This window comes from Haemaphysalis longicornis, unplaced genomic scaffold (assembly GCF_048455015.1).
Source record: "Haemaphysalis longicornis isolate Haplotype H1 unplaced genomic scaffold, Haemaphysalis longicornis Haplotype H1 scaffold_12, whole genome shotgun sequence".
In the NCBI taxonomy this organism is placed as follows: domain Eukaryota; kingdom Metazoa; phylum Arthropoda; class Arachnida; order Ixodida; family Ixodidae; genus Haemaphysalis; species Haemaphysalis longicornis.
In genome coordinates this window covers 45,834,189-45,846,219 of record NW_027526225.1, presented here as the reverse complement: position 1 = coordinate 45,846,219, position 12,031 = coordinate 45,834,189, and the positions used below count along the sequence as shown (strand labels likewise).

At 48.7% G+C, this 12,031-nt stretch overlaps 1 protein-coding gene across 1 annotated transcript in view; it reads left to right on the top strand.

Moving 5' to 3' along the window:
* LOC144162588 (uncharacterized) overlaps positions 1–11,258 on the top strand; it is a 33,990-nt gene extending 22,732 nt beyond the window's left edge. The window contains exon 4 of the mRNA XM_077693186.1: positions 10,991–11,258. Within this exon, the coding sequence (XP_077549312.1) occupies positions 10,991–11,131 (141 nt within the window). The 3' untranslated portion in view covers positions 11,132–11,258. The remainder of the gene's footprint in view (positions 1–10,990) is intronic.
* Positions 11,259–12,031: the final 773 nt, after the last annotated feature.

Genomic DNA, 12,031 nt, shown 5'->3' with positions numbered 1-12,031 from the left:
CATCGTGCGCAAGATAGTTATATTAAGGCGAATGCAATAGATGCCCCAACAAACACGAAAAATGACCAGGACCCGCCGCGGTGGCTACGTGGCTAAGGTGTTGTGCTACTGTGCACAAGGACACGGGTTCGATTCCCGGCCGCGGCGGCCGCTTTTCTGATGGAGGCGAAAAGCAAAAACGCCTGTGTGTTCGAGATTTCGGCGCACGTTGAAGATCCCCAGGTGGTAATAATTAAGCGGGAGCCCTCTACTACGGCACGCCTCATAAGCTGTGCGGTTTCTTCGCGTTAAACCTCATAGTGAATCAAAAATGACCGTAGTCGCTGTCTTCGTCTTCGTCAACACGAATCGTTCCAAAATGGTCGACGCTGTAAAACGGAACTGTAAAACGCACCCGACGCTGTAAAACACACCCTGGTTAGTGCGGGAAATGAACCGAGGGCGCAAGAATAAAGGTCAAGTGCTTTAACCACAGCGCTAACCGGGAACCCGGAAGGCTGGACTGGGAAAACGTTCAGTGGTTTCTTAACAGCGAAGCTTTTGAGCAAATCGAAGCTGTCGAGCAAATACCAAGAAAGTGCCGAGCGCTCGTGCACGCGTGCCTCGAGCGCACTTTCGTCAAGCTAGCATACCCAACAAGCGAGATTGGCCAAAGCTGGTGAAAAAAAAATTGAGTGCCCTTTCCGTTTGTGAAGAAGGATGACCTGCAAAGCAGCACGCTCTACACAAAGTTCGCGAAACAAAGCTAGTTTGTTTGTAATCTACGACTGAGCATGCTTCCTAGCTAATTGTCTAAATGAAATTTGGAACAGACCCGATGATTCTCTTAGCGGACAAACGTAGAGCTGTCAGTTTTCCTCCCGCGTCGTAGGCATCGTACCGCTTGTGTAACACGCCAACAAAGTCCGCTATACCACAGATGACGCCAGACCGCTCGCACTGGGCTGCTTGACGGCCACGTTGAACCTTACGCCTACACAACGCACATGTCATCAGGAAGAGCGTGAAACCTATAGCTGATGATGATGATGATTCCTATTGGTTTCCCCTTTTAAGCGGGGGGATGACATGTCATCTTACCAACACGGACTAATATAACCATGTTTTACACTCTTGGTTTAATACTAGCGCTGCTTAGGGCAGGCCCTAAAGCTTATTAGGCCCGAAATACTTTCTTTTCCCTGTTACAGGTGGTAACTGTCCTATGCAATATTCCCCTCTCTGCTTTTCGTCCACCAGCATTCTAATCTTCTTTTCGTCCCCTCGACAGCCTTGTAGTTAACTTCCTCTCTGATACCCTTAAATCCTAGGGCTCCTGAAAGCCCAATATTCCCTTCATGTAGATTTGGATGGATACCCTCACATTCTAACACTATGTGCCGCATAGTTTCCGTTTCTTTTCCGCAGACCACACATACCCCATCATTTTGTGAATACTTCTTCACAAAACTATTAGTTCGCAGGCAACCTGCTCTAGCCTCAAAAAGCAAAGCACTACCCTAGGAATTATCGTAGAAATTTTATTTCTGATGTTCATCTTCTCAGCCCTGTACATCTCTAACGACGTTTTAGCTTCCATTTTTTCCCTCCATTTGTTCGTTTCAATCTGCCTTGCCTCTTTTTTGGTTACCTTGGCTGTTTTGGATTCCCCACTGTTCTTTCCGTATTTCATCGTTAGCCTTCTAGTCTTTCTTAACCACTGCGTGTCCACGCTTTTCAAGTATAGGTACCTAAAAACCTTAGCTGCCCACCTTCGTTGATCCATTGCCCTCAACTTCATCTCAAAGCATATTTTACTCTGAGCTTCTCTAACTTCAAACGACGTCCAGCCCATATCTCCCTGAACTGCTTCGTTAGTTGTTTTTCCATGCGCGCCTAAGGCCAAACGTCCTACCGTTCTCTGGTTTACTTCAAGGCCTGATAGAACGTCTGATTTTAAGCAGACTACAGCATTCGCAAACGTGAGACCCGGAACCATTACTCCTTTCCACATTCCTCTTACTACTTCATATTTGTTATACCCCCACAGAGCTCTATGCTTCATTATAGCTGCGTTTCGCTTTCCCTTAACCTGAAGTTGCTCCTCGTGAGTACTTAAGTAGTTATCCCCTTCGTTTATCCACAATCCCAAATATTTATATTCCTTCACTCTAGGTAATTCGCCTTGCTGGATAGACACTACGTCGGTGGTAGCGTCATTGAAAACCATTATTCCTGATTTTTCTGCACTGAAATTTAACCCGAGGTCAGTGGCTTCCTGGTCGCAAATATTTATTAGCTGCTGCATATCGGTTTGTTTATCAGCTAAAAGAACAATGCCGTCTGCGTATATCTTTCCAGGAATATGCTGTTGTACCACTTCGCCTTGCAGCATATGGGTTAGGCTAAACCCTACTTGACTTTCTTCCAGTTTCTTTTCTGGAAGGCGGGCACCTGCACGTGCCCGTCTCCCCCCCCTTCCCCCCCCCTACCACCCTCCTCTACTAACCCGTGCACGCATAAACCGGCAACCGGTCATGCGTTTAGAAGTGAAAGATACTGTCGAACATGTCGCACTGAAAGCCCTTTAAGCTGAACGAGTGATATTGGTCCACGTCGGCGTTCCAAGTTGCTGTTCATCCGGGAGGGATTCACAGGTACACGACCAGGTGGAAAGTAAGGCGGCAACGGTGGCGGCAGCGGCTTTCCGTGGTTTTTGCGCCCATTCACGCTTCTGTTCGGGCTGACGCTTCTTAAGTTTCCGCTCTTCCTCGAAGCGAGCGACATGTGTCCGCCCCAAAGCGAGTTAACAGCTCGAGGGCTTTGACCCCTACACTAGTGGACACACACGGGAATGTCCGTTTCGCTGCCCAGTCGTAGGCATCTCATTGTCTGTGCGACACACCAGCACAGACATAAACCGCTCGATTGCGGAGGACAGCTGGCTGGACGCATTGAGCCATGAGACAGCCACGTTTACATCTCCCACCATCCCAACGGGTATGTCATTGGTGTCGGCATTAATCCCGGCTGTGCGTGCATGCCCCCTTCCTTCACCCCTTCCGTCACCCCCCTCCCTTCACCCCCGACCCGTGCACGCCTAAACCGGCAACGGGGGACAAACGCCTAATTAGGCGTTAAATACACTGGCGACTGGAGAGAGAAAGACTATAGGCGACCAGACTGAGACCTATTATTATCATTCCGCCAGAAGAACTATCACCAGCTGGTCAACGAGTTCCGGTGACGCGACAATGTTGCTCGGAATGGCTTTCAATGTAAAGCAGAAGGCTGTTCTCAAGCCGGCGTTCCAACGGTGCAAGTTGCTTTCAACTAGCAGGGGCGCGCAGCTAGTGGGCGAGGTGGAAGTTTCGGCGGTGGCGGCGGCTACATTTTCGGCGGCGGCAGTGGCGGCGGTTTTCGGGCGTCTTTACATCCATTTGCCTTGGTGTTGATTCTCGAAAATAATCTGATAACGGCGCTGCGGCCGCTGTCAGCCGACTGCGCAACTTGGGAAAGAGGCATCAGTGTTGGCGAGGGGAATAAGAGTTGTGGTAACCGTTGTAAAATAGGGGTCGGCAGTTGCGAGGAGGAGCCCCGGAGCGGCGGCGAATAAATCTGCTTCACCGGAATGAAACATGAATGAGAAAGACACGTTACAGTGTATGCTACTCGTTCATTAGTCCTCGAGTCATCATGCGCCTTGTTCTGTATTGTAGAAGAGCCCGCTTTGAATGCCGCAGCTGCTGTAGGCAATCATAGACTCCACATGGCCCGGCCGCAGATTCTTCGCACGGTCGAGGGGCGAAGCATGCAGTGGATAAGTGTATTATTGGCGTCTTGCCGTTTTTGCCCACGGAGATGAAACCGTAACGTGAAACGTGGGAAGGGGCGAAGCAAGCATTGTGTAAGTGTACTTAGCGCCTTGGCGTTTTTGCCCACGGAGATGAAACCGTTGGGGAGTAGAGCTTTGCTGTAACTCTCGTGTCTTTGAAGCACGAAGCGTTCTAGCGCGGGGCTTTGGAAAACGAGTGTCCCGGTGTCTTAGTACCGTGACCACATGATGCCACGACGACATGAGACGCCGACAGCCCGAGCTCCTAAGGGGCTTCGCCCCTAAAACAGACTAGCCCCTTCCAGCTTGTAGTGAATGTCAGGAAAGACTGAGTATGTGGGAAACACAGGCGAAGACGCCCAATCGTATTTCAGATGTTTCGACATGTACCCAAAGGCCAAGGCACATTTTAAACGAAGCTTACTTGGTCTCACTGGTAACGGTGTCGTACCCAAGCTCCTGCAGGAAAGCCAACTTTACACAACGAGAGTACATATCGTGATTATAATCAAATTAGGGAAAAACTCTTTTCGTTGTGGTAATAAAAGCCAGGTCTCTCGTTATATGAAGCCAACGTCTATCCCATTGCGCCATACCGACACGTTCGAGGAAGCGGGGGAGGGCGCTCAGCTTTTCCGTGAGGGATTCGTTTGGACTTTGACTCGCAGGCAATTTTCACCTTGATCGTTGACGCTTGGACTTTTGCTATCATGCAGTTTGCACCTTGATCGTTGACGCTTTGACTTTGATTGCAGCGGCTTTGACTTTGGCACCTCGCCATTTCATTTTAGACCGCAAGGAAGCTTCTCGTTTCAACCGTCGCCGTCGTTAGACGGAGGGGATTTGATTTCTTTCAGGTGTACAAGAGCGGTACACAAATATTTTGGGTGAACAGTCGGCACATCGACAAGTTGGGAAAATAATTCGTGTTCTTCCACAGACAAAGGTGGGTGAAGGGCGCTTTTGTGGGAACATTGCAGTGTTAGTTGCGCGCAATTGAACTCGTCTTGTCGTGAACCCAAACAAAAGCGCACGTCGACGATTCGTAGGCCCTAATTCACGCTGTTTAGATAACTGAGGTCGTTGAGCTCACACGGGTCGCTGACTTGCCTCGAAGACCAAGCGAAGATACTGGAGAGAGAGAGAGAGATAGAGAGAGAGAGAGAGAGAGAGAGAGAAACTTTAATAACAGTTGAAGTGAGCATATTTGTGGTCGGGGTGTTCCGTCCAAGAAGACTCCGTAGGTACGGCCGGCTGTCTTCGCCCTTTCCGCTAGGAAAAGCTGCGTTTCAGGGCAGGAGCTGGCCAGCGTACTCTCCCACTGCTCGCGTGAGGGGTTGGGAATGGGGGGAAGACCTGGGTTTAGTTGGCATTCCCAGACAATATGGCAGAGTGTGCGCGGGGCTTGGCAATAGCTACACAGATAATCATAGAGAGTAGGATGGATGACGTGTAGTCTTTTTGGGTGTGGGTACGTATTAGTTCGCAGTTGTTTCAGGATGACTTCCTGTTCTTTCGTGGCCTGATCGGTGGCTGGTGGATAGAGTTGTCTCGCTAGTCGGTAATGTTGGGTGATGTCGGCGAATGTGAGAAGCGGTTGCCAGGTTCGCTCCGAGTCTTCCTGCGGTGCCCGGTGGACGAGTTCTCGGGCCAGGACGTGTGCCGTCTGGTTGCCGCGAAGAGCAGGGTGGGCTGGGGGCCCTGCTGGAGTGTAACAGCACCACGTACCATGGGAGCGGAGAAAGGGGATGGAACAAAGGAGAAAGTACCATGGGAGCGGAGAAAGGGGACGGTACAAAGGAGAAAGTACTATGGGAGCGGAGAAAGGGGACGGGACAAAGGAGAAAGTACCATGGGAGCGAAGAAAGGGGACGGACTAAGGAGAAAGTACCATGGGAGTGGAGAAAGGGGACGGGACAAAGGAGAAAGTACGATGGGAGCGGGGAAAGGGGACGGACAAAGGAGAAAGTACGATGGGAGCGGAGAAAGGGGACGGAACAAAGGAGAAAGTACCATGGGAGCGAAGAAAGGGGACGGACAAAGGAGAAAGTACCATGGGAGCAGAGAAAGGGGACGGGACAAAGGAAAAAGTACCATGGGAGCGGGGAAAGGGGACGGACAAAGGAGAAAGTACGATGGGAGCGGAGAAAGGGGACGGACAAAGGAGAAAGTACCATGGGAGCGGAGAAAGGGGACGGGACAAAGGAAAAAGTACCATGGGAGCGGGGAAAGGGGACGGACAAAGGAGAAAGTACGATGGGAGCGGAGAAAGGGGACGGGACAAAGGAGAAAGTACCATGGGAGCGAAGAAAGGGGACGGACAAAGGAGAAAGTACCATGGGAGCGGAGAAAGGGGACGGGACAAAGGAAAAAGTACCATGGGAGCGGAGAAAGGGGACGGGACAAAGGAGAAAGTATGATGGGAGCGGAGAAAGGGGACGGGACAAAGGAGAAAGTACGATGAGAGCGGGGAAAGGGGACGGACAAAGGAGAAAGTACGATGAGAGCGGGGAAAGGGGACGGACAAAGGAGAAAGTATTATGGGAGCGGAGAAAGGGGACGGGACAAAGGAGAAAGTACCATGGGAGCGAAGAAAGGGGACGGACAAAGGAGAAAGTACCATGGGAGCGGAGAAAGGGGACGGGACAAAGGAAAAAGTACCATGGGAGCGGAGAAAGGGGACGGGACAAAGGAAAAAGTACGATGGGAGCGGGGAAAGGGGACGGGATAAAGGAGAAAGTACCATGGGAGCGGAGAAAGGGGACGGGGCAAAGGAGAAAACACAGGTGGCAAGCCTGTACGGAGTGTTTTCCCGATGTAAGAGGAAACGCGGAAACCGCGTTTTTTTAAAGCGAAGCTTTTAATGCCTCAACGACGGTGTCGTTGCCACGAACGCACTGCAGAAAAGCCAACGCTCTCTGACGATGACGATGATGATGATGATTGCGGGTAAAGTGAAGGATAATTGTAAACGCGAAGCTTTCTCCGGTCGAAAGCTAATGTATTCAAAGTCACAATTCGGAGTCAAAAATCCGTATCGTAACGCCCAAACCACACAGCGGGAAATCCAACTTGCACAATGGGTTTCCGCAAAGGAACATCAAAAAGCGCCTCAAGAAAAAGACTCTTGCCGTGGTCGGAATCGAACCTCGGTCCCTCGCGTTACGAAGCCGACGTCTATCCGATTGCGACATTCCGACGCGGTCGAAGCCGTCATCTTTCTCTCAAAAAATGGGCATTTTTTTCACGCTTTCTAGGTGCCAGAATTCAAAATGTGACAACAGTTGCTTGAAGTACACGGTGGCTGAATAGGGCGCTTTCTTAGTGACGCAGCAGCGAGTGACTAGTGTGAATCTCAAAATGCGCTAGATCGCAGGTTAGAATCATTCCCACTCGCTCAGTCACGAATACGGCGGCGGTCGTGGCATATAGCCCTATTCGCAAAAAAACGTTATTCAGCTGTATACCTCTCACCTTAGTCGCAGACAGATTGCGGAAACGTCTGTGATTTTTGAGGGTGCTTGTTTTTAGAATTGGCCCCAAAGCTTGAAATGCAAAGCTTTCTGCCGCGTGATTTAAATGTCGAAGCGCCAAACTCAAAGCAAGCTTGAATGTAGCGGGGGGATAGTCGAGGGTACCACCGAATCCGTAAGTGGAGTGAAGACACGTATTACGAAGTTTGCCTCTATTGAATCGGGAAGTTTTAATCAGTTGCAAGTTCCCACTTGCATCGACGACTTTACATTTGCGTGGTACCGCCTTGTAATCGCTGTGGTAGACGGTCAGAGGTTCCGCCATCGTGACACGACACAGCGGGCTTCAAAACGTCACTTGTATGCAGGAACGGTTCTGCGCTCATACGTCAAAGTCAAAGTACAAATTCCCAACTGCTTCGACCGTGTCGGAATTGCGCAGTCGGATAGACGTCGACTTCACAACGCGAGGGACTCAAGTTTGATTCTAGCCACGGGATACGTTTTTCTTGAGGAGCTTGTGTAAAGTTGGCTTTCCCGTAGTGCCTATGCCGTACGCCGGACGCAATCATCGAGGCATAGACAGCTACGCTTTAAAAATTCACCAACCACATTGCCACACGTTTTGGCGTTCCACGGTTTCCTTTAAACGCGCTCTCACCAGCGGAAGCACACAGGCATATACGTATAGCCCCGAACCACGATTGGGGCTCACAGTTACCGGGGGCTACACCGCAACAGACGCGATTGTATCCGGTCAAGGTCTTCCTCGCGCCCGCATACACGCGAGACCATCGACCAGGGAACGAGAGCGTCGGTTGTCGTGACTCCAGTGGATGTGCTGGAAAGGAGTTTCTCGAACGACCCCGGCTTCGCACGCAATGCGGCACGTGCCCGCCGCGTCGATCATGACAGATCGGTACCGCAGCAATTAAGGAAAAAGCCCTGCCTGGGGGAGACTCCAGACTTGAGCACCGAATGCGTCTTCATGTCGAGCGAAGACCAGTCACTGCGAAGGCTCGCTTACAAAACGGGCATGGCCGGTTTCGCAACCTGCCCAGTTCTCCCGAATTCTGGCAACATTAAATTACGTTTGAATACAGTCTTTGCTAACGCAAACAAAATGTAGTTGCTCTCTATTTTTTATTTCACAAAATTTCGTTTCTCTGCGATGTTAATTAGTTTTCTGTTCAATGAATACAAGTCACGCGTCACATCGTCGCATGTCAAACGCAGAAACAAGGCTGCAACATGCCTGTATTTTCAGGTGCATACCTTTATGTATGTATGTATGTATGTATGTATGTATGTATGTATGTATGTATGTATGTATGTATGTATGTATGTATGTATGAACGTATGTATGTATGTATGTATGTATGTATGTATGTATGTATGTATGTATGTATGTATGTATGCATGTATGTATGTATGAATGTATGTATGTATGTATGTATGTATGTATACATGTATGTATGTATGTGCGTATGTACGTATGTAGTGGGTATGTATGTATGTATGTGCGTATGTACGTATGTATGTGGGTATGTATGTATGTATGTAGACAGAAAATAGGGGTTGGCAGTCAAGAAAACCTCGGAAAGCAAAGGGGAGGCTGTGGTGGGTCATAGATACAGATGAAGAATTTTTTAGTCAGAATGAAAGTGGTGAAAAAATTCCCACCCGGCGGGAATTTTTTCACCACTTTTATTCTGACTCAAAAAATTCTTCATCTGTTTCTATGACCCACCACAGCCTCCCCTTTGCTTTCCGAGGTTTTCTTGACTGCCAACCCCTATTTTCTGTCTTAATTCACTGAGCCCCTCATTTCCCATTTTCTGATTCGCTGTATGTATGTATGTATGTATGTATGTATGTATGTATGTATGTATGTATGTATGTATGTATGTATGTATGTATGTATGTATGTGCGTATGTATGTATGTATGTATGTATGTATGTATGTATGTATGTGCGTATGTATGTATGTATGTATGTATCTACGTGAGTATGCATTTATGGAAGTATAAACAGTAGAATCTCGTTAAGACGAACTCGGTTAAGACGAATTTCATAGTTAAGACGAAGAACACTTTTGCTCTCTAGTAATATGCACAATGCAAAAAAAACATCCTTTTTAGGCGAACGTCTGATAACATGAACAAATTTTTACGGCCCCTTCGAATTCGTCGTAAAGGGCCACTGAAGTGAATTTGTCAAACTTCTGTTTTTGCTTGCATTGCATACACTGGCACAAATAAACACACTTTGCACCGTTCATGCGGTCGATAAAGCAATATTCATTTTATAAAGCCTGAAATCAAAATTCCTACCATGCGTAGTCGGCAGCGGCCGCAACAACTGACAGAACTGACGTCTATTCGGTGTGCGATGTGATTTGGCGATGCTGAAGATTGGAATTCAAACGAGTTTCGGTTTCGTTGCCGTGTAACCACAGCTGGCATGATGATTAAAATTGGTTGGACCATCTCGATATTTCAGGAATCGGCATACCACGCTTCTTCCATGTTTACGGCTGTAGAATTGGCCAGATAAGCCTGCCAATCCTCGACATGGTAAAAGGCGCGAAAAGACGGGAACACAAAAAGAGACAGTTACACGGGACGAGCGCTAGTAGCTGTCCCTGCCTCCGCTGCGCTTATCTTTCTGAAATCAGGCCGACTGCGGAATGGCTGAGTGTCAATTGTGTTCCGCACACTTTATGTGTTAGTGCTGCTTAGCCAAATACAAATGTACGATTCTCATTTGCGTGGAAACAGTACGGAAAACGTCTAGATAGAGTAATGTGTTTCTGTATTTAGTAGGCGACAGACCGCGTGGCCCACCTTCAAGGCACATATTGGCCAAACGTATCTCTAAAATATCATTCTGCGGCATACATAGATAAATAGATAGCCGGATGCCGACGCCTTTTCTGTGGTACTAAGCCTTCTACAATCATGAACCAACTCACCCAGCAAAAGTCGGCCTCACCTGGGAGGAAATATTTGTTAGGCGGCTGTCCCCATCGCCTTTTGTTTCGATTAGACAATGGCGGACCCAAACCGGGGAGGTGTGTTCTATAGGATGAATAAGCGCTTATAGGAGCTGTCAAAGTTGTTTGGTTGATCGCCGGCGTGCCATGGCTGCGCATTTCGTGTGGCGCTACCAAATCTGGAAAGTTCGGTTACATTGTAAGCACATACAGTCGACAAATAGAATCAGAGTGCTTGGAAGACAGTTAATGAAACTGTTCTTGTCAGCCGCAAAACGTTGGTATATTATGTACCCACATAGTTGTTCCTCAGTTTTGGTGGTTTTAGTCCCCCCCTGGCCGGTACGCTTTGTTTCAATTAAAGAACCTCCTTCCACGATGATTTTTTGGCGGCTTTATTGTCGGCAGCTGTATAACACTTAAACAACCGCTGCGACTGTTAGTCAGAACTTTCTAATCACCCACTGAACTCCGAAATAAACCGAATATGAAAGAAGGTCCAAAACTAGAAAGCTTGTTCGGCGTGTATCAACCTAAACGGACGCTGCTTGTCTATACTGCGGTAGTCAGTCCCCGACCATGGTTTCATGGTTCACTGTGACTACGTTGAAAGCAAGTTAACTGTTCCAAATTGCTCAGAATCCAAATCCCCTGGTGTTTCGCTGTCAGTATAACAGTTTTTTTTTATTTTGCTTTTGTTCCACGCAGAAGTGGCCCATGCGTTCCCGCCTCTACGCCGGTGCCAAGCCGTATGCAGAGGACAGACCAAAGAGGCACACCATCAACTTCGCGCAGATGAAGAAACCGTCGCGGAATGGCTGGGAACGCCTCGCCACAAATAGGATGTAAACAGTATTGGATAACTGATAAATGGAGTAGTGGCTTTTGGCATTGATGTAAACTCTATTGGAGCTCAAAGTGCGAATCTGTGAAATCGAGTACTTTAAACTATATACATAAAATGACGAAACCGAAACTCCCGGGTACGTGATGTTACTTGCGTTACAGCCTGTGCACACATCTCTCTCTCTCTCTCTCTCTCTCTCTCTCTCTCTCTCTCTCTCTCTCTCTCTCTCTCTCTCTCTCACACACACACACACACACACACACACACACACACACGCACGCACGCACGCACGCACGCACACACACACACACACACTTGTGCATCGACATACGCTGAGGCACAATGTCACAGTATCGTAAAAAAATCGAGGACCCATCTAGTCCTCGAGGTTGGCCGGCGCGGCTGGGAGGTGCAGAGTTGCTCGCCCTATCCCCTCCGTATCCCGTTCGTTCTTTGTGCTGCACATGCTGCGTTGTTCCTATAGGGACCGGGCAGCTGGATGGGTGGCGCCACCACTCGGCGCTGCCCTCGTTAGTGGAATGAGCCCGAGCATTGGGATACGCAGCCTCCCGTTGTTTTGGCCGTGTTTGCTTCGGCGCTTTGAATGTTTTGGTTGTGTTGTGAGCGCATATGTGCGGTGAAACGAAGTCCAGACATGCGTTGGGTTCTTACATGCAATCACGGCTACGTAAACGTGTCGGACGCTTCTAAAGTTTGGGAACGGGCTACAATGACCTGAGCGCTTTTTGCAGCGATCTACACTTGGATACACCCGATCTAAGTACGAATGATAGTACTCATTTCGTCTCAAACGCACTAACGGCTGCGTAAGCTTGTCGGACGCTTCTGAGTTGGGGAATGGGCTACATTGATATGAGTGCATTTTACATCGCTCTGCGCCT